Source organism: Lagopus muta, chromosome 2 (assembly GCF_023343835.1).
Source record: "Lagopus muta isolate bLagMut1 chromosome 2, bLagMut1 primary, whole genome shotgun sequence".
Classification (NCBI taxonomy): domain Eukaryota; kingdom Metazoa; phylum Chordata; class Aves; order Galliformes; family Phasianidae; genus Lagopus; species Lagopus muta.
In genome coordinates, this window is record NC_064434.1 from 13,174,352 (window position 1) to 13,197,414 (window position 23,063).

Here is a 23,063-nt window from a genome sequence, read left to right on the forward strand (position 1 = left end):
AAAGCTCTGGCAAGTGGATATGCCAGCTTGCTCAATTTTTATATCTCCCCACCAATGGAAGTGCCTCTTACTACCAAAAAGACATAGTTCTCACTGCATTTCTGTACCCTTCCTGAATCAGGTAAATGGACTTGCTAAACGGACTTGCTAAACGGCAGGGACAAGCCAGAACAGTTTCCCTCATAGCAGATTGCAAATAATTTGATGAGAAGGTACACAGTATTACCTTTTATTTACAGGAGCTCAGCTTTCTCAGCTCACAGGTCTGGCAAGAGCACAAAAAAATAGCAGCTAAGCGGCCCTACCAGAGAAAACTCTTGCAGTGCTTCAAACCTTCAGTAAGAACATGGTTCACAACTGAAATTTAGTTAAATATGCACAATTTTATTTATTGAAGAGATTAGGACAAAAACATTAAACCAAATACATGACAAAGCACCAGAGGCAGTAAAACCCCACCATGCACATCACCAATCTTTCCTCCTATAAGGTATTTATAAAATAAAAAAAGTCCTTCTTGACACAGCACCATCTTCAGAGTGTAAAAACATTACTCCTTTATATTCTTAGTTACCAAAATAGAACCAAGGCAGGTCAGCTGCAGCTAGCTTTGTCTCTTGATAAAGAACTGTGAAACATCCTCTTGAGAGTGGGACCATAACTTTCCTGCGAGGCAGGCAAATAGCATCCATACGTCAAATGCCAAGTAGCTGTACGCACATGCCACATACTATAATTAAGCACAAATTCAAGTAACATTTACATACTACAGAGTCCACATGTACCTACCCAAAAAACATGACCACTTCACAAAACGTATACAGGCAGTAATATCAGAACAACTGAGGTACTGGAAACACAAATATTTATGCCAAGAGATTTCAATATCATACAGCAATATAAAAGCAGTAATAAAAACATTTGCCAGTCTAAATCAAATAAAGCTATCCAGAAACAAAACAAAAAGAAAAAAACAAAACAAAACAAAAAATAATCAAAAAAGCTAAATAAAAAGTTATTTAGGGACAGAAATACCTGAACAGAAAAGAAGTGTGTTAACTACAGCATGTAACATGTCATCCCAAGTCAACCCGTAATTGAAGTACTGGCTTAATACATCACTACTGTGACATTTTCTTCAATAAATAGAATAAGTCTTGACAATACAAAAGGTGCATATTACTGTGTATGTTTCAAGAGGAATATCTGTAATATAAATGTTCAGCTTATTAATACCCTCTTATTTCTTATTCTGGACATAAACAAAAAAAATAATAATCAAACCCAAACAATTCATTTCCCAAGTTGAGAGGAATTCAAAGAACTAAAAAAAAAACAAACAACAACCCACAATACTCTTCTTCAATAACAAAGAGCCCTCTATGTATACGTGGGCCAGTCAGGTAAAGAAGAGATCGGTTCTCAGATAGAGACGATTAAGGTCTTTCTGTCCTCTCTAGTCACATACGTGCAGCATGGCAGATATGGAAGCCAGTATCTCGTATCTTTTTTTAAAAAATTACATTTTTTTTCTCCCCTATTATAGCAGTAATGCATCTGGAAGTTCGAGTTATAATAGCTTCCTGCAACAAACCATTTGACACAAAACAGAACAGCTTGTTAAATGACAGATACTTCCCCTTAAGGGAACAAAGCATTAAAATGTCATTTCCTGACAAGAATATTAAGTAGTTTATTTAGAAGAAATGAGTTGAAAATAGCTATCAAGAGACATGAACTGAAATTTTGTTTGTTTTTAGCACCCACTTTTCATGTCCGTCTTTGTGCACCTAATTTTTTCTTAAATTAATCCCATCAATTATTAGACATCTGATTAAAAAAAATGTTAGCCAATTGTACTTTCCCTGAATAATGGCTGAAGTTAAATATTTAACAGTGCGATGCCAAGATGTGAGCTGAGGCAAAAAGTTTCTATTTGTTGTGAGTTACCACTATTTTTAATGGAACAGAATCAGGAGTGATATAGCTGCACCAGAATTGGCATGTGCAGTCTCCTTGGCTCCAGAAAGGTGAGAAGCTACAATTGCTCCATGCTGCCTTTTCTCCTCCAAATCAATCTAACCTGATAGCAAGCTCCCCCCACCCCCCAGTCTGTCCCCATGCTACATTTGTTATATTAGCTCCTTGTGGAGGTTCCTTCTCAATCCGAGGACCTCCGAGTGTCATTTGCTACCAAGCTAGGCTGATGCAGGATGTGATTTAACACCATCAGGAAGGGCTCCTTCATGTGTCCATCTCCAGGTTGTGTACCTTCTGAACACCAGTCTTTGTGCTCAGTTAAAGAATGGGTCCAAGTCTTCTTCCATGTTGACATCAGGCACCAGCTGATCTGATACTTCCTTAGCACCATATCCTGAATTCGATACATTAAAATCTGTAGAAAACCATGGATGGTCCAGAATTTCCTGTGAAGTCAGCCTTTCTGATGGCTCCCGACGCAGTATGCTACGTATGAGGCATTTTGCCTTGGGGGACAGAGTTTCTGGAATGTTAAATTGCCCACGCCGGATCTTGCTGAAGAGGGAACTAGGCTCAATGTCATGGAAAGGATAGCGTCCAACTAGCATGGTGTAAAGCATGACACCTAGACTCCATACGTCCGCTGCTTTGCCAGAGTAGCTGCCATTTGTGTTCAAGATCTCTGGACTCACATAGGCTGGGCATCCATGCTTATCAGAAAGAGAGTCATCATTTCCTCTTAAAATATAAGCATCTTCTAAGCTTTCCAATTTCACTCTAGTCCTGCAGGCAAAAGAAACAAAACAAAACAAACACAAAACAAATAAGGTAAGCAAAGATCTGAACACACATTCTGGGCTGTTACAGTTCAAAGATTGTAACGAAAATTTACAAAATTCAGCAACCACTGAAGTGCATCAGTTTAGATTCCCACTCACAGTATTGGTTGTTACAGTTAACTTGTATAGATACCAGTTAAAAAGACATATGAAGAATATTGCCATACACTGTTACAAGATTTCAATTGCTTTTACGTCCAGTAAGCACATCAGTAAGGTCTTTTAAAAACATAAAAATAACTGCTGTATTCATGTGTTTGATAACACTTCCATAAACACGATTTCCAAAAGGAGATATGAGTCTCATGATTATTTGTTGACTGCACTCCACTCCTGTTCAAGACTCACGTCCAAATCCAGGTCAAGTCCTAAACAGATGAAGTTATTTTGACACCTTCACACTAGTCAACAGTTTACTTGCACTTTTAATTCCACAAGGCTTGAGAGGAATAAAAATTTCTGCTCTGACCCTAACCAATTCCTGTTGACTAACCAGTATTTTGCTTTATCCTTATACTCAGGAAGAGCAAGTTTAACCAATTCCAGTCGTCTTAATCAAACTTTCTGCTGAAGAGAGATCAGGTGAGCTGAACATCAAGATGAACAGTGAGCTTATCTATTTGGCCAAACTAGAAAAATGCCTCACATCGAAACGAACAGAGGCTAGCAGTGGGCTTGCAGAAGGATGGCACAGATGCCTTATTGTGACTGCAAAGTGCTTTTTGCCTGCAAAGCACTATGAACTTGTCGTAGTGCTACACTAATTACCTCTGCAAAAGAATTTTTTTCCATTACAAATACCTCAAGGACAGAAAAAAAATGCTAAAGTTGCTTGTCATAGCATGAGATTAACATAACCTTTCTTTCCTTTTAATTTGGACAGCTAACATCTGCAACTATATTCAAAAGTTTGTCCCTTTCACAGGCAACCAAAAAAGGATTAGCAATTATCCTTTAGACTATTTGCCAGCAATAGTTGGCTTTAAGAGCAGAAAGAGCACCACGCAATAGGATTTTCCCAGTGCATACAGATGGAAGAGTGACCTAGCAGCAGTGCAGACTTTAAGCAACCCAGGGATCAATTGCAAGTATTCCTGTCCTTACTCCTTAATCTCATGGTTCTCTGTGATCACCCCTAGTCCAATGTCATGACCATACCCTGCCTTGTATCACAGACATTCACAGGCAGAGACTGAACTTCATTCCAGAAAGCAGAACGCGTGTCTTTCGACTAAAACACATCATTTCACAGGTGCTAAAAACAGACAAGGAAAGCCCTGTTTCTTAAATGTTTACTGAAGACAACATAGCTTGGGTTTGAGTAGCAAAAGAGTAGCTGTGGCTGGAACTTGGTTTCAGGCCAGCTCAGTGCTACCATCTTTGAACCAACAGAAGAGCATTTCACTCCGTGGAGTACTCCAAAGGCAACTGTGCCATAAACTGTCATAATGACACTTGGACCTTTTCAACAGCTAGAGATGTTTCCTAGCAGAGGTGAAAGCCCCTTTGGCAACATGCCTTGGATCAGGAAGTCATAAATGCAGAATGCAGGATACCTGGCTCCCAAGCAGAGTGTGTTCAGGCAGCTCCTTCCCTCATTAAATAGGCCACTGTTTTCTTCTCCAGTGCTGATGCTGATGGGGTTTCTGCAACACACCTGCTTCCTGATTAAGTACCCACTGCCAGCCTAACAGCACTTCTTCTGGTAACAGAGCACACCAACAATACTTTACAGCAGCAATATTCATGCAGGAAGCTGGCTGCGAGGAGAAACTGACTGTGATTATCAAGATCACAACAATTTCCCTCTGTACACAGCTTAGAGGGTCCCAAACAGGGGAGTGCCTAGAGAAGGGTCCCTCCAGCATGCTCAGCTTCACTGTGTTCCCATACCTATGTGGGACAGGAAAAGCAGCAAGGCAAAATGCCCAGGGAGAAAAGACACTCCTAGTAGGGCAGAGTACAGAGAGGAAGAAATGAAAGGGAAGGCAGAGACACAAGTTGTGGTTCCATTTGCACTGCCCACCTCAGTTTTTCCACAGAAAAGTATGTGTAGTGATGAAGTGGAGAAGCCAGCTACTCAAACGTGCATTAAGTCACTGAACCACCAGCCAGGAAAGCATCGACTCACTGCTGCTCCCAGAAGCAGAGCACACAGAGGGAATGGGGCAGGGTAATCTATTTATAAACAACTTGCAGGAGAGAATTCACCCACACACACAGCCTTGCCACTGGACTGTCAACAGTGCAGGGAAGCGGTGTTTACTCTCCTACCCTGTTTTACATTTCTGATCGTTGCCAAAAAAATTTAAAGCAACAGCTCACCGAGCAGCTGCTATACTACAGAAAATTATTTTAATTTCTAAATCTCTTCTTTTCTGTAATGAATGCCGCACAAAACTGGTAAAAGCAGACAGCAAAGTGTGTCAAAAAAGCTCAGAACCTATCTTCTCCTAGAGCAGAAATGCATTGCTGAAAAACCAGATGCAGCACACAAAGGCAGTATCCCTCCCTCCATTTTCATGCAAGGTGCTGCATTCTGCAGCCAGCAGCCCTCCACGCATGCTATGGCAGGTTTTGTTTAAGCAAGCAAATGGAACAACAGCTGGCCCTTATCTGCCAGCTCCTCCATAATCTGCAACCAAATGAAGCAAACACTCAACCAGGTTTTTCATCCCACTCAGCTGACAGTCTTTGAGGAAACAAAGGGTCCCAAACCAAACAAAAATACAATGTTCAGCTCTCTTCTGCCCTTCTAGCCAGCCCCCAAACTGTCACGCATTAACACCCTGTTGTATAAGGTAAAAAACGAGGAAATGTCTCCTTCACCTGGCTGCACTCCAACATGGGTATAGGCACTAGAAGCCCCCTCAGCACACAAGCATCTCCCTCACAAGCTGCTGTCCTGCATCACCTGAGCACCCACCTGCTGGGTACACAGCCCAAGTATGACATTCCCCTTTACAAACAGAAACAACTGGGATGTTCTTACTTCCCTAAGGGTTGAGTTATTCCAGAGGAAGAAACCGCAGCCCATGCATAGAAACAATCATGAAATGTCACCGCTGAAGGCCCTGGTTGTGTTGTTCTAGGCTGCCCCCATGACCTGGAGCCAGGGCAGACCCAAGCCAGCCTGGCTTCTTAAGAGACAGCAACTCCACACACCTCAGCCTTGCATATAGCACACAGTCACTGCACAGTTGGATGGCATGCTGCTATGAACCGCAAGTATCACTCCGCTTTTTACAGCCATTTCATGCTTTTTTCAGGCAATTGAAAAGGAGCAGCCTGGCTTAGGAGCTGCTATTTCCGACTGTACAGCCTCTCTGAGAGAAACAGATATCCCTGGCTTCCAGCTCTGGCTAGCCTCCCCTTCCTCCAGATTTCAAGCACTGCCTAAAAGAGCTCTGTTTTCTGCAAGTCTGAGATTTTTATTTTTTCCCTCTAGAGGGGTGAGAAGGGGGGAGAACAACAGGAAAGAGAGGATCTAAAAACAGAGAAATGCGCATAGACACTCTGGATGAGCACTGATTTCTTCCCCTCCACCTCCTCTCTCAGAGGAAGCACTGAAATAAAATATCCAGGAAAAAAGAATAGAAGCCAACAACAACAGACCCTCAAAACTGCAAGGAGTTGCTGAGAACACAGAGTCTCTGCAGCAAAGGCTGGAAGCACATCCAACTGCAGAACAAACAGACAACCCAATTCAATTTGGCCCTTGGCAGGCAGGGGACAGACTCGAAACCAAACACTGAAATGTGAAATCAACATCAGCTTTGAAGCACTTCCTATTACAAAGAAGAGAAGGCACAAACAAAAATGAAATCATTCTACTTCTTTAAAGTCACATTTCTAGAAACAAAACAAAACCACCAAACCTCTCATTCTTTAAATAATTAGCACACATCAGCCAGCTGAAGGACCCCCACAAGAGAAATAAGTTTTCCAGAGCATCAGCATTTAAGTTTGGCCATTTAAATGGTTGCAACAAAAATTAATCCTTGAAGCTGAAACATAAACTACTGCCAAAGCCGGATGAGAATCACTTTGTACACACACTGTAGGGCAACAAAGACTTTTGTCACGGCTTACGTAATTACAGTACATAATTTCAAGTTTTAATGCAGACCTTGAATAAGAACTTGAAAAAAGAGCATTATGCATCTATCAGATCATTGATAAAACACTGCATTAGTCTAATGCGTTAAAAAAAAAAATACAACCCTGAATCATGGCTATTTAAAAAGGGGAAGCTATTCTGCCTATGAATGCTTTCCCATTACTGGTGAATGAAACCACAGAAGTGCAATCAGAGGGCAGCAGCAGCACTCAGACGGGAAATGCGCCTTTGTCCCCATAGAAACCGTCAGGGAAACCCATGAAAAACAATACCACTCTGAATTTCTTATCAATATGCCATTCATTACTTGAATGCATTCAGACTTTGCTCTTCAGTAATGTAACAAAACCTAATCAATTAAACGTCTTCCAGAAGATTCTTCAATGCCGCTTCCTAAGTTAGCACCCTTTTCTGGCGGAGGGCTTTGTTGCACATCCTACACCTTTTTTTCCAGGGTGATTCACATTATTCCTCCCCGCAGAGCTCACGGGTTACTGGCAAACTACTCCCCTGCCTTTTGACACCGAAGCCAGGGCTGTAAGAACCCGGAGTTCACGCTTGCTCCACTCTTATTCTCCAAAAGCAAACACGATTTCCATACCAGAAACAGTGGAATTATTCAGAGGGCTCGTGAGGCAGGGAAAAAAAAAAAAAAAAAAAAAAAAAGAAAAAAAAAAAGGAACATTTAAAGCAGAAATACTGACTGAAAGACTGAGCATTTCAGAGGAAAATATCTTTATTACTGTTTATTCACTGCAGTGGAGGAATCCATACCTGAATCAATGAAAGCAGCTGCTTCCAACCTGCCCCCCAAGCCATCTAGTGGGAGACAGTACCTGAACCACAGCTGAGCCATTGCTACCATTTTGGGAACACTGACTGCAGACTGTACCCACAGTGATAGTCCAGCATCACCTCTAATGCGATGACCAAAAAATCAGCTACTCTGGAAGGAGGCATCCTGCTTCAGATTACAGGCACACCTCCCACTTGCTATTCAGTTAGGGTCAAAACAAGATATTCCGGATTTACAGACCCTATAGATCAGCTTCATGCTTCCCAAGATCAGAGGACAACCATCAGCTGAATTGAAATTGCCATCCAAATTGCAATTTTAGTGATACGACTGCAGGTAAACATAAAACAGCAACTTCTAAAGAGAAGAGATGCCTCACGGCATTCCCCCCTATATTAACCTGCCCATAAAAAAAACACAAAGGCACTCAAGCAATCCTCTCTCATATTTCAACATTACTCTGACCGAGGCCAGGAAAGCCTTCCCCTAGGTGAAAGCACTCAAGCCATCAACAGGAACCCATAACTGCCCAAGAGATCAGGGATTGCTCCTGTGTGGCCAATAACTTACAGGTCATTTAATCAAGGTCAGTTGCTAGCACCCCAACACAAAGATGAGCATGAATGCAATTATGCCATCAGGCAGGAAGAAAAAAAAAAAAATCTTGACACTGGAAACAGTTCTCTTTTATTAATTGATTATTTTAACTAAAGGAATCTCTCCTAAATAATGCAGAAGTCTTTGTGGAGGCAGTGAGATGAGGATGGCAGCTAGTCAAATCCCACGCAGATGATTTGCAACTTGGTGCAAATACCCATCCTGAACTTGGAGCTACTCGATCTCCTCCCAGGGTAGCGAGGCACTCAGGATCAGAGGGGAAATGTTACGTCATCAATTTAAATCCTGTTCCTTTTGCTGCTAAGATCCCTTCCAACACATAGCAGCACACAGCCTGGGAGTTCATTGCACAGCATCCTACGCAACTCCAGGAAAAAAAAAAAAAAAAAACCCTGAACAGAGGCTGTCAGACAAACCGTCTCTTGCATAATGAAACAGGCTCAAGGATATGTTTCAAAAGGCAACTGGGACTTGCAGGCAGAAAAGGTTTTACAGGATGAACCTTGTTCCTAAGGGAAGATTCCCTCACCGGTACTTCCGTGGAATAAGGAAGCCTCTAAAAATTACATATCCCCCCCCACCCTTCCTCCAACAGGATCCTATCCGGCCCCACATCCCCTTGTCAACATGCCACACTTAGAGCTTTTAACTTGACTTTAGCTGGTTTCCACTTAAAAAAAAAAAATGCACCCAGACCCACTTCTCATAGTCTTCCAGGTACAGCTGGAGGCCCCATGGCCTTGGCCTTAAAACATTCAGACAGGATTGCTGGGAACAGCCCAGCCTGTGTGCGGTGCACTGAGTTTCTTCCACGCCCTCACTGCTTAAGGTGACAACAAGCTTCCCAAAAAGCACAGAGGAAGGCAGTGATGCAGTGACTGTCTGTGTGGGGTAAATGCTCTGAAATCCAGTGCAGAACCTTTCATGAAGAGGCCTGGTTACAGCCTTGCAAGGAGGCCATTATACGATAAGCATCTGGCCCACGGCATCTACTTCACCTTGCTGTTACTTTTTTAGATCACAATAAAGGTCAGAGTTTTAAAAGGCTCTGCTCTCACCTGTGTGCCATGTTCATTTTTTTTTTTTTCCTCCCTCCTAGGTCTGTCCAAACAATATATGGTGAAGGTTCATGGGGAAAAAAAAAAAAAAAAAGTGAAAACTATTTTTTTTTTTCATGTAACCTCATATTGCAAATAATGCTCCAGATTTTTTGAGCTGCAAGTGGAAGCCCAGCACCTCTAAAATAAAGCAGGGCCATTATTTCACAACTCAACTTGCAAACCTTCTGCTTAGATGACTGTAACCTGCCTCTAAGTAATATATATCTACTAAAAAGCATATGCTTAAAACTAAACTAAAATTCCTGGTTGATACCTGTTTACAGTCTGCTCTTTTCCACTCCCAACCTTGAAGTAATTTCACAGTGTGATAAGGACAACTAAAAAAATATACATGAACAGAATTTCACCATAGTAGCTGATATTGCAGGTGCCTTCCAACTCAGAGGCCTGCAGACTCAGAAATCAACACAGAATATATTTTGCACTGAGTCTATGGTTGGAGCTTTCAAAGTTTTCAAAATGGCCAGATGTTGAACTCTCAGCACAAGATATCCCAAGAAACATCTTTATCCAGGGACTGCAGAGAGCATGTCCTCAAAAAGAGGAATCTCATGACAGGCATTGTGTGATGGGCACACAGCCATGCCAACCAATACAGCCAACACGCAATGCAGAACTGAGTAAGTCAACTTTTAGAAAGTCATACAAAAGACCAGAAAGTCAATACGCAGTCTTCACAGTGAGGGAAATGTGACAACCCCTCCAAAAGAGCCTTCCAAAAAGCTGGTGACCATGAGAATGTCATCCAAATACAAACATAGTGCTGAGCCATCATAAGAAAGTGATACGGGCACTTGCCAACACAAACCACCTCAGCACACAGTGAGGAAGGTCTGTCAGTGGTTGTGGTGGGAGAGGCTGGACAGAACACAGAGGCAACCTGCAGCTTGAAGTAAATGCAGGACCCCAGCGTGGCTTCTCTACTGCTCCAGGTCCCCCACAGAGCTGCATCCCACGCTGCCCTTCAGAAGGGAGATAAGGTATTACATATCCAGCTGCGAAGCAAATACCAGAAGACATCACAGTCTGAGGGCAAAACCTGCTGCAGACTCCATAGGAGCTACATCACATGCTCTAACCACTCATGGTCTCACTGAAGGATGCTGAATGTCTGGACTCAAGGCCCATTTGGAATTTGAGATATATCCTGCGGCCAGCCAGCAGTCAACTTCTCCCTGGCTTTTACTTTCATTTATGACCTAAGGCACAACACTTAACCTCTGTGTCTCCATACGCCCTCAGGAGATTTAAGCACTTCACAAAGCTGACGTGATGTTTGACATCTGCAGATTGCCTCCCACGCCCCCATCAGGAAAGGCATCACATCAGCAATAAACCCATAGCACACTAATCCCAGGAACACTGGGAGAAACGAGGAGCTTTGCAACCAAACCCCACAAAGGCAACTGGAAGCACAAACTTTTCTGCAAAGAACAGTTGTGTAGCTGCTCCTAGATGTGAAGTTTCACAGAAGAGATTTGTAGAGAAGTTTGCCTTCCAATCCGTATTTCACAAGAGGCAAAATAGTAACAGTTTAGAGAGATTGAAATTTTACCTACAATTCTCTGCTATTAAAGAAGGGGTGTTATATAGCATCCATTGAGGGTAAGGTGAAGAGCTTAAATATCAAAACAGGTAAAGATCAGCTTTGTGTGTAATGTTCTTGGCATTTGAAAACCAGAACTTAAGGAAAGCATTAACTTACCTCTTCTCTATTGAGTCATCAGTAAAATAACAGATTCTTAACACCATGGGGAAAAAGTGCTGATTGGATTACAAATACAGGGAAATAAACTTACAGCTAACTATCAGAAAATGAAATGTCTACTTGGAAAAAGGCACATATGTACAAGGATTCTGTGTTTTTTGTAGAATCAGGTTTGTACCACTAGGATTGCAGATAACATAACTAGGTCACTAGCATTATCCACTTAAAGCTGAGAAACTCAGGGTGGGGAGGGGAGTAGAAAAAACAATTCTAAGAGCATCAAATAAATATGTTATGCTAACACACTTTCTAAATTGGCAAAAGTACTAGGTGGAATCCCCTGGTGCAGAGCAGAACGTGTCAGATGATATTATTTGTATTGAATCCCACCCACCTATCAATCACTTCTCATTTTTACTCAAAAGTATACAGGAAAATTATGATATCTAAATACCAAAGTTATTTTAATTTCCCCCAACAACTATGATGAATGTTCAGGGTCTTTAAGCTTCAAATGTTACGACAGCTAATATTTTAATAAAATTAAAGGCTTAAAAAAAAAAAAAAAAGCACTAAAGAAATTACTAATTCCCTGACAGCAGAAACGTTCTTGTATTAGGAAAGCCATTGGACAAGCAGCAGATAAATGCTTGATTTAATTCCGAGATCTTTGAGGTGGCTCTCTCAAAGCATCTGCTGTACATCACACTGATGAACTGCTTTATTAGCTATCCTGTGAATACTGCTATTTTTAGCGCAACCTAGAAAGCCCTGCCCATTCTGCAACATCATTATGGGATGCCAGAAGGGCAGAGCTGCTCTGCCCAAGGGCCTACTATGAGGGCAGACTATAAAACCATAAATACCATTAACGGGAATAGAGAAAAAATAAAAGAGCACCACAAAGATCAGCAGCAACACCGACCCATCTTCATATCCAGGATGAGAAAAGTGACTGACACATGTGGAAATAGAAAACATATAAAGGGATCTAATACGTAATTTTAAAAGTCTGGTGAGACCCAGCGTGGCAAATTAAGTGTTTTCCATGTTTTCAGAACTCTAACAGTCACTGCCCTCATTTAATGGATGTGCTGCTGCTTGCTAACCCAGCCTTACAAAACATTTCCAGCCATGCGGTAATGTCTTAGATGCTCTGCTTCATCAAGATCTGCTGCAGGTTTAAGCAGCTTGACTCTGAAATTCTTTGCTTATTTAAATAATTGCTTATCTAAATAAGCAATACTTTGCTTATTTCACCTATAGTTTACAGACAGAAAAACATAGATGCACTTCCCCCCAAAACAACACCTCCCAATGTTCCTTTATATGAAACAAACAAAAACAAAACACAAAAGGCTTAAGATGCTTGCCAATAGCACACATCATTTTCATGGCATGCGATCTTCAAAATTTCTGCAGTTCAAGACTCAAGTTCTAAGATGAAGCACCTTAAAACAGATAATTTGTTTGGCTTCTGCAGTGTGGAACTTCGCATCTAAGTGCTGATATTTATACACACACAATAGCAAGATGTAACACATCATCACAGTCTAGCTTTGATTTAGTATGTCAAGAGAACGCTGCTGGTAAGATCAAGACCCCTACAAAACACAGCACTACCAGTCTCCAACATTTCTTTCTTCTACCTTCTTATTTCCTCGTTCATTATGGTTATAAGAAGGGCACTGTAATTTGCAACATCCAAATAACATGCATTCCGGGCAGCGACATCAGCAGGAGCAGAGAGCACTCCTAACTCTACTAGATCAAGATTTTGAATCTTTACAAATTCCAGCTGTAGTTTAGATAAATGGGAATGAAGTCTAAAGAGATTTAATGTCATATTCACCTGCCTGCAAAACTCACAAGCTCCAATTTCATACCCAACTACCAGGGCAGCACTGGAATCAATGGAAGGAGCATGTACTATGAAATCCTTTAATTGATTTTCTTTTCTAAACAAATGGAACTGCCTTCGTGTATCTTTCACACTCTTATTCGTTCCTGCAGTCAGTCTGGCAACTCTCTCTAAAGACTGGAGGAAACAGGAAAAGAACTGCTGAAAAAGAGCTCTAGTAAGGAACAGGTGACACACAGCAGCAGAGTTCACAGATTTTTCTTAAAATACCATTTTTTCCTCTTTTCCTTCTCCCTGTATTACCATAGGTATCAAAGAAAAGCAAATTCTGCAGATCCATCACACAGGCAGCAGTTTCTGAATGCAAGGCACCTCAGAACGATAGAATCATTATGGTTGGAAAGCCCTCTCAAGATCACCTAGCCCAACTGTCAGCACACGAGCAATGCCAGCAGGCTCCCAAACCACGAGCTCGGATGGGTGCGAGCAATGCACACACACGCTGTGAACTCCAAAAGATTGGGAAGATCTTTCTGCCTAAATATAGCAGCTGACTGAAAGTGATAACTGATTACAGTCTAACGATCAGAGCATGTGAAAAAGCCAGTCGCTGAGAGGTTCTATTTCCATCTCCCACTATTTCATCTCACTGTTTATTTAGTGGAGAAAGGATTGCAATACCACCCTACATCCAAATCAACAGCACATCCAGAAGAGAACCACATTACGGTTATCTTAAAAATAACTAGCAAGTCATATTTGACCTTTAAAGTGAATTACTGTACAATTAGAAGACAGGACACTGTTCAAAAGTGAGCAACTGTGTGATTTCGCAGACTAGTTATGCGAAAAGCATTCACAAATGCAAACACTGCTATTATAGTACACACCACTCTTCTTGGGTGGCTGCAGGACTTGGCCTCGTGCCGTGGGTTGCGTTCAGTTCCTAGTAAGCAGCAGGGTAGGAGTTCAAAAGTATTCAGCAAGGGCCTGCACCCGCCCCCACTACACTGCTCTGAGCTCATGCTGCCTTCGTTCACAGCGGAAAGTAGGCTCCAGTCCTGTCCTCCTTAGGAAACCAGACAAGTTTCTGCATATACCCAGGAAAAAATCCATTTTAATGTAAGGACATTATCAGCTACAGCAGAAATCCCCACCTACTCCACACAAGTTTCTTTGTTATCTACATCAAAGGTGCTATAATGCTGTTTAATTATTAAACTCAGAATAAAAGTTGTGAAAGTGCAGCTTACATCTACTTGCTTTGCATTTTTCTCTGAATGGACACAAAGCCAGCTGCATTTTAAGCTTTCTTATTAGAACAGAAGTGAATGGTAATCATACATATTGGGTCTGCAGCATGAAAATGGGGAATAGCTGAGTTGCCTGAACTGAACTAAGAAACGGTCTTCTACTTTACTCCTTTTAAACTCTTTACAAGGAGAAGTACATTTTAGAAAACTTACCTTTTAATAAATTTTAAGTAGAGAATATTTAAACAAGACAGACATTGTCATTTTTTATTGTAGGGTCAGAAACTTTTCTTTAATGACTATTAGCTTTCTGTCATTCTCTGACCATGGATTTCCTGAGCCTGCAAAAAACCCTACTTTTCTTATAGCTCCACAAACAGCCTCAAATAGAATTGATATACATTGGTTATTCTCAGTGACTCTCTCCAGAACATCTACTTTTCCCTTCGACAGCTTGAGCAAGCTTTCAGACAACCTGTGGGGTTGAGCCAGAAGGGAAAAAGTATCTGCCCATCCTCCATCAGGACATGAAGAGGCACAAAGAGAGGCTCTGTCCCCATTCAGTTTTTCCTTCTGCTGGCCTTCTTCCCATTTAATCCGTCCGTCAAAGCCTGACTTTACTCTGGCAGAGTTCATTACCCCAATGGTTTGTGTGGAAGTTGCAAGAAAATACATGACGTAACATAGTTAAGAAAAACCGGTAGCCACAAGGAAAAAGATGTAAAGTTTCCAAAGCTTCAACTGTATAGCTATGGCTCAGCATCAGAAATAGCACTTCAACAACCTGGAATACTCAGCTTTACTTCATTCCCTGTCTTCCATCTCCACCCCCCCCCCCCCCCCCCCCCCCCCAAATCATTAACCAGACAATTAATGGGAAAAAAAAAGCATGTAAGGAGGAGATACAAATAAAACCAAAAAAAGGGGAGCTCCCCAAGTACCAGAATAGCTGATACTAAAAGCAGGCACCCACACATCAGCAAGGCAGTGTTAGTCTTACTGCAGACAATACCCTCAGAAGCAGCCTCCAGACCCTTCCAGGGCAACAAGCAGCTGTCTTCAGAGTGATCCTTCAAAGCAATGCCGGCCCTTCCCTCTAACCTATATCTGCATTAGCCACTTGCTGGTATTCCTGTTCTTGCTTGCTCACTGGAATGAGCCATTTCAGACTCCAGTTGTCTTTAACAGAGCAGATCTTTTAGTCCTTTCCTCTTTGAACACCAGTGGTATTTACGTTAGTGGAGCTCCTACACCAATCACCTCCACAGAGCCTTCCTGCAGGTGACATCCTGTGCTCAGGAATGAGGGTACTCCTCAAGGAGGAGCTGCACAGGCCAGGCACAGACGCAAACACCACTGTACTTACATTACTCCAAAGCCTAAGTCAGAACATCACATGGTACATCCTCCCATGATCAGGTTGCAGAGGAAAGTAAGGAAAGTGAAACCCGTCATGCACCACAAATGAACTGTAGGGTGACAAAGAAGAGCACAGCATCCCATAACACTGAACCTGACCTCAGACACCTCCACCTGTAACATAAGGGATGCTCTTACCTTTCTTCGTCCTTGAAAATAAACTTTCGCAGCTTCAGATCTCGCAGTACCAGTCCACCATCATGGCAATGTGCAACAGCGGAAGCTATTTGATAGAAGAGTTTGGCTGCTTCCTCTTCTTTAAGCTTCTTGCAGGTGCGAACAAATGAATGCATGTCCCCATAGCTCCTTTCAAAGAACACGTACGCTTTTGTCTCCCCAAGAATTATTTCAGTAATTTGGTTGATATTTTTATGTGCAGGCAGACAAAAACATGGTGCTAATAACTCCTGGTAGCAGCCAATATCAAACACCTGCAGGAACAATGACAGTAAAGCCAAGGTTAGCGCTGCGAAGGACAGTGAATGACAGTGTATCTAATTCTGTTAACAGAGCACCTCTGAGCATAGTTTATACTGTACTGAGGCAAACAGGATGTCACGGGCTCACGGCATAGAGGACAAGACAAAACAAGCTGTGCAGCCCCTCACAACGCATATTTGGAGCCCCTATGGGAAAGGCCTCCAAAATTTGTAGCAGGAACAGACTCATTAGCTAATAGCTGATCAAGTTAACAACTTAATCTGAATTAAGCTCTAAAGATCAGTGACAAGCAGCTCTCAGACTGAAGCTTGTTTATTTGTATCCAAACTCACAGACAATTTGACCAGTAGTTCTGCCTTGAGAGAAGCTGTCGGATTAAATCCACTCTGATCCCCATGCTCCCTCTTGACTTTATTAACCCATTAACAATTGACAGATTTTCAGGTTTAAATATTATCCTTCACCATTCATATTTATTTCCTGCATTTCTTCCCCCTCCCGCAAACAGCAAAGTCACTTTCATTTTCAAAGTCTCAGTTTTACAATGGCTGTTTATGAGATCAGAAGGACAACCAGGGAAGCAGCCCCAGTGTTGGAGTGCAGACAAACACCCTTCAAAAGGGAAAAGGCAGAACCACCCCGAGCTCTCTGTGCTTCAGTCGAGTGCTCCATTAAAAGCAAAGTGTCCCTTTAATACCGAGTATGTTATCACTGATCTTGTGAATGAGCTGTAGGAATTAAAAAGGCTGCTGGGAAACCCAAACATAAAAAGTTACTATAATCTAGTGATGACGAATGAATCAGTATGTGAGTCGATTGAGAAATGCCCACATTACATGAAGAAGAAAGACTTCATTGAGAATAACAGCAGTCAGTGTGCTGGAGGAGAATATAAGCCAAGTATTGATGGCAGGGATTTTTGTTTTTAATTATACCTGCTCCGGATGTGCTACAAAGCAAGGGATTAGTGTTTCCACCAGCATAAAAATGCTATTAATATGTAACTTGCTCTCCGATGTTTTGTTACTTGGGTAAAAAGAATTTAAGGTAGTCATGTCCCATTTTAATTGAACACAAAATTGAAGAGCCTGGTAAAGCCTCCAAACACATTGAAACCACGGTTTCTTATTTTTGTGTTCTATCTGGCATTTGTATTGCAGCAGCAAGTATTTGCGTACTCTCCCAGAAGCAAACCTCCTTGCTTTCTTTGAACCTTTACAAAGCTTTCAGGACTGGGCTTTTAAGACACAATTCAATCCAAATCTCCCTAAGGTTTCACAATGTGTGCCATGTACTGCTTCAGAGCACAGTACTAATCATCCCTTTCCACAGAAAAGGATCCAAACTCACACCATGGAGAAACCCCCTTCCTCGTCCCACACCTGTGAGACTGCACTCCAGCATAGCAGACACAACCTTAACGGCTGCCAGCCAGATCCCACACGTTTTGCAGGGGGCAGATCAGCACGGAGGCATTCTGGCGACACAGTGAGCCAAGGAAGCAGAACTTGGGAGGGGAGGGGTGTAGCTTAAATCACCCGGGTGTAAATCATTCCAGAGGAGAACTCATTGACATTTATATCTCAGAACTCTAAGTGAATGGCCGTGCTACAAAGAGGCTGCTGTAAAATAAAATTTAAGTGGGAATATTCACAGAGCTCAAATCCCTTGTGAAATAAGTGCAGAACTGTCCTAACCAGATTGTCCTGATAGAAATTTGCCACATTTTCTGGCCCCTGGGCTAGGTTAAGCAGGTATGGATCTGTATCAGCACAGTGTTTGAAAAGGAGGAGATGGGAAGCACCATCACACTGCTACAGGGTAGAATACCTTTTATAAAACGCTTCTTTGTATCCCAGCTTTTAAAATCCCTGGCCTCAATTCAGCAAATGTCCAATAAGCTGCAGTTTGATTTAGTTCTCGCTGGGAATTGGAAGTGAGAAGTTACCACTGTTCAGATGCCATGGAGCCTTGAAGCAAATAACGGCATCTGTACAGTCAGTGGGTGCAGCCAAATGAATCTTGAGAATCATCAGTATGTGTCTGTTATCCAACCCAATGTTTGTGCAAGCAATCTCCCAGAGCATCTTCAATAAGATACCAGATAGCAGGTCTCTTTGCCGGAAGGCTACTTGACAAATAGCAGTCATGTTACCGCAGGCATTTTAAAGAAGGCTTTAAATTGAGTTCAGGACTGACAACTGTATATTCACAAACCCACAATTTGAACCAGGATTATATTTTTGGAGCCCTGCTAGAAGTAGTGCCTTGCACATATGGAAAAACTGATACTATTGAAAAGTCGGGATCAGCTTAAAAACATACAGGTTAAAGGGAGGAAAGAAATCAAGTCCAGCCTTTGTGAGCTGCAGCCACGCCACTCCTGCTGTTACCAAAACACCACCTTAATCCTGCAAACCAAACAGGAAACAAAGGAGAGCAGAGCCCCCACTTCACCACTTGCCACACGAGTTCACCTATGATTTCACACAGAGCAGCAGCTTTGTGGGATCTGTTTATTTCATGAAAAGATGCCAATGTCCTAGAGTGCAGCACTGTGCTGCTGCACCAAGCTGGCTTTCATTCTAGAAATTCTCCTGCTCTGTTTCAGTTTAGTAACAAAGCATTCATTTCAGCATGCAATATTAGCCCTTTGCAAAGTCATGGGCCCTTTTTTCCCCTGAATAACCACACAAAGTCCGAAGTTGCCTTAACACCAGGTTGTATAACTCAATCAATGAGCGCATTTAAATTACCCTCTGAACTCCAGGCTCGACAAAGAGAGAAACGGGAGCAATTATTTTCACTTCTCTGCTACGAGCCAGTCCTGAACTTATGAATTGAGCACAGAAGTATGAAACCATCAGCAACACGAGTATTAATCCCTGGAATGTGAGCAAGTTACAATATGTCTACTTTTCAGTTTTTGCATTAGTTTGACACCCAACATCGCCAAAGGGCACTATTCTCTAAATTAGGAACAATGCAAATACTGCAGTGCCTGCTGCAAGGTTGCAATCTGCTCCATAGTTACAAGAACTACTACTGCGGGGCACGAGTCTGGCTCACTACAGACAATGAGATCTGCAATTTAGGAACAAAGGAAAATATTCCCTCAGCCCAAAAGGAAGATAACATAGCTCAACAGACGTTCACACATCTGGGGGTACTCCTCCAACAGCTCACCTCTAAGGGCAGAGCAATCAGAGAGGAGGCATGGAGGGCAGACAGGCTACAAAGAGCGGGCCAGCTATTTTGTCTGCTCCTCCAAAAGCCGTAGGTGTGCAGGTTTTATTCTTGCTCAGTTGTGCAATGGGGGAGGATGATGTTTGCAAACAAGCTCCATGGTGAGGAAGCTCGGGCTGATTCATTCAATGTGAGGTTTTTTTTTTTCTTTTTTAAATCACTTTTGAGACAAAGCTCATTGCGACCTTCCCGCTTCCGCATCCTCTTCCGTCCCAGAACAAGGGATGGGGAGAAAAACCGAGGCAGCCAGCAGGTCCAACACCTCCAAACAAGCCGGCAATTCCCCATTCCATTTTGAGGAGTGAGAGTAGGAAAGACGAGGTTTTCTCCTGCCCTGAACTCCCGCTAAAACCTACTTAAAGGACTGCTCTTTCCAGAACAATGTCCCCGGGGTGAGAGGCAGAGCTGGCTGCGGGCCACCGCTAGAACGTGGCCATTGTCTGGAGAGAGGGAAAAGTTCCAGGATGCACCCAGAATGCTGCTCCTGCGCCTTTCATTTTTAAAAGTATTTAATAATTGAAGCCCACGGCTGCACTCGGCCCTCCTGCGAGACACGGGAAACTGACACGAGACGTGAGGATAACAAGGAGGTGAGGCATTACCTTGCAAACCAGCTCCTCGCCACTGTGCAGATGTACGGCTCGGAAAACGTGGTCTCCCTCGAGAGGCTCCAACAATAAGTATTTCCCGATGCAAGAAACGCAATGCGACAAGTTCGGGGTCTCCGGCGGGCTCGGCGAGCCTAGATTCGGGCTAAAACTCTGGCTTGGCTCGATGGACCGTATGGACGAAAGCTCCTCAAAATCCTGGGTTTTATTCCGCGGTCTCCCATATCGTGCTATCGTGATAGGGGTTGACCTTTGTATGTTCATGAGTATAGAGAAGCCCAGCCGAGACGCTGCACCGGAGCCCTGGCGTGGAGAGCGGTCCCTCGCCCGTCCAGCTGCGGCCGCCTTTGTGTGCGCCGGGGGGCGGGAGCGGGAGCGCGGCGGCGGCGGGCGACCAGCCTCAGCGCCGCGTCCTGGCACGGGGAGAGAGCGCTCAGCCCGCCGCCCTTTGTTCCGCCGGCGGCCGGGCGCGGAGCGGAGCGGGGGGCGGCGCGGCAGGGAGCGGCGCGGTCGGGGCTCGGCGCTGCCGCGGGGCGAAAACAAAAGGTTAAGTCGGGCGCTACGCGCACGGGGACCGTCCTTTCTCTCTCTTCTACAGCGAGGCTGATCCGCGCTGCCGAGGCCGGGCTGTAGATGGCGTGGCAGCTCCGCCGCTGGCGCCCGCGGCGCTCCGAAAATGCCCCGCGAAATAGCGAGGGAGCATTTAACCGGGAGCGTGCAGCGGACGCCGGGCCGACAAAAGGAAGCGCGGCGCGGCGAGAGGCTCCGGGGGGCCGCCCCGAACCGCGGCTCCGCGTGGGGAAAAGGGAGTTGGGGGCCGCTGCGACCTCCGCTCCGACAGAACAAAAAGTGTAAGGGAGGATGAACGCTTTCACCGCACAACGGGATTTGGGATTGGGGGCACAAAGGAAAAAGGGGAAGAAAAAAAACAACGCTGCGAAAAGGGGGCTCAATTCTCACTGCGGGTGCGATAATCTGTGCAATCGCTTAAAATAATAATTAAAAAAAAAAAAAAAAAAAAACATAACAGATCGCAGGTTTTGTTTGGGATTCCCCACCCCACGCCCGAGGGTTGCACAAGAGGGAAGGAAAGGCTGACCGCGCCGCTCTCCTTCAGCAGGGCATCGTCTTCCCCCGCCGCATCAAAGCTACTTACGTGGCGGGGACGCTGGCTGCTCCGAGCCTCGCTGCCGGCCGCCGCACGCCCGCACGGTGCCCAGCGCGCAGGCTGACTGCCCCGCCGCCGCCGCACGCCCCGGCCCGGCCCGGCCCGGCCCGGCCCCGCCGCCCACCGCGCCGCGCCCCGCCCCGGGCGCCCGCCGCCCCGCCCCAGCCCGCCCCGGCCCGCCCCGGCCTGGCCGCCTCCCCCCGCCGGCAGCAGCGCTAGGGGTAAACAAGGTGAAGCGGCTTGGGGCTGTTCAGCAGTCGGGTTCTGTCTCTCGGGGGGTTCCCCTTGTGGTTGGGGGTGAGATGTTAACTAATTAATTGTAATTAGTAATAACTTCCAAACTCGAGAAAGAACGAACCTTCCTAAAAGAAGAGTGTGGCTGTTGTATGCGGATGCTGGGTGCGTTGCATGTGCCGGAGCCGCAGCGGGCGTGTTTGGTTTCTCTTTTTGTCAATGAAGAAATTGCTTTTTTTTTTTTTCTTCTTTTTTTCCTGCGGGCAGCGTGGGGCTGTACGTCCTTAGAGCAGCCGCAGCTGCAGCCGTGTGAAAGGGGTGTTCCCTTCAAAGCAACGACAGGAAAAAAAAAAAAAAAAAAAAAAACATATATATATATATATATATTTTTTTTTTTAAAAGATGAAATGAACAGTAAGAAGACAGCGAGGTGTGGGAAGCAGTGCTCTAGCCTGTAGCCATTGCCTGGCAGGGCAGAGGAGCCCTTGTGCAGGGAAATGACAAAAGGCAGGCTGTGTCTTGGCACCCTTGCTCTCACATCAGGATAGGGAAGAGTCAGAAATGGGAGAAGAAAGATTTTGGGGATGGTGGTGGTGAAGTCACCATCCCTGGAGGTGTTCAACAAATGTGGAGATGTGGCACTGAGGGCAATGGTTTAGTGGGCATTGGTAGTTGGATTAAATTATTTTAGTGGTCTTTTCTAACCTTGATGATTGTGTGCTTTAGATGATCACTCAGGGTGGTGAGGCACTGGAACAGGTTGCCCAAGGAGGCTGTGGATGCCCCATCCCTGGAGATATTCAAGGCCAGGCTGGATGTGGCTCTGGGCAGCCTGGTCTGCTGGTTGGTGATCCTGCACATAGCAGGGGAGTTGAAACTAGATCACTGTGGTCTTTTTCAACCCAGGCCATTGTGTGATTCTGTGTTGCTGGTGAATCAAGGGAGCCTGATAATAATGAAAAGGCCTTGGTGGCAAAATTACTCAGAGGATAACTTTCAGACAAAGAAATGCCTCTGAGCAGGGCTGCGGAGAGGCTGTAGAGATTCCCCTACAGTGGACTGGTCTTGGCAGGGAAGGCACAGACATGGATGCAATGAGGGTAGTTCTCATGGCATCACACTAACCTCATCACTCCTCCTCCATGTAAGGGGCTCTCTGTGCTGTGTTAGGTAGTTGTAAAAGGAAGACTACTGAGAAAGGATTGTTGCAGTGCTGAATTAACCTTAGAATGGGGCAGATGAGCCTCAGGGAGCAGATATTATTGAGATTTGGTCTTGGTGAACGTTTCAGTGGAGAAGGACACAGAAGTAGTGCAGTCTGCAGCAGTCTCTAGGATGACCTGCAAACCCAGTCTTTGCTATTTGCCTCAAAATAAAGAGGTGTTTCCCCCCATTCTTCAGTTGTTCCCTTCACCTCTGAATTCCCTGTAACTCTCCAATACCATTTTTAGAAATGGGATGAGCAGTGCCGGATATTGAATCATTGCAAATAAGGACAAGCCATAAAGTTATGCAATTTGCTCTCCAGTCTCACATCCTGTGATCCAAATCAAACATTCTTTTCTTAGTAGATGGCTTTTTACACAATTTCTGCCTTCTTCCCCCCCCTTCCCCCCCACCCCATACTCCTGACTATGACAAAACATGAGAG

At 44.1% G+C, this 23,063-nt stretch overlaps 1 protein-coding gene across 1 annotated transcript; it reads right to left on the reverse strand.

The window, feature by feature from the left end:
• Positions 1-363: 363 nt before the first annotated feature.
• TRIB2 (tribbles pseudokinase 2) lies at positions 364-21,217 on the reverse strand. The gene is made up of 4 exons (XM_048936239.1): positions 21,167-21,217; positions 20,005-20,423; positions 15,854-16,146; positions 364-2,763 (listed from the first exon to the last, which is right to left on the reverse strand). Exons 2-4 carry the CDS (start codon positions 20,272-20,274, stop codon positions 2,295-2,297), a joined length of 1,032 nt encoding a protein of 343 aa, XP_048792196.1. The 5' UTR covers positions 20,275-20,423; positions 21,167-21,217; the 3' UTR covers positions 364-2,294.
• Positions 21,218-23,063: the final 1,846 nt, after the last annotated feature.

Coding starts and splice junctions, on each gene's coding strand:
- TRIB2 (XM_048936239.1), bottom strand. CDS start 20,274: ATGAACATACAAAGGTCAACCCCTATCACGATAGCACGATATGGGAGA. Junction 16,147..20,004: donor GCGAGGAGCTGGTTTGCAAG/GTAATGCCTCAC, acceptor TTGTTCCTGCAG/GTGTTTGATATTGGCTGCTA. Junction 2,764..15,853: donor ATTTTCAAGGACGAAGAAAG/GTAAGAGCATCC, acceptor TTTTGCCTGCAG/GACTAGAGTGAAATTGGAAA.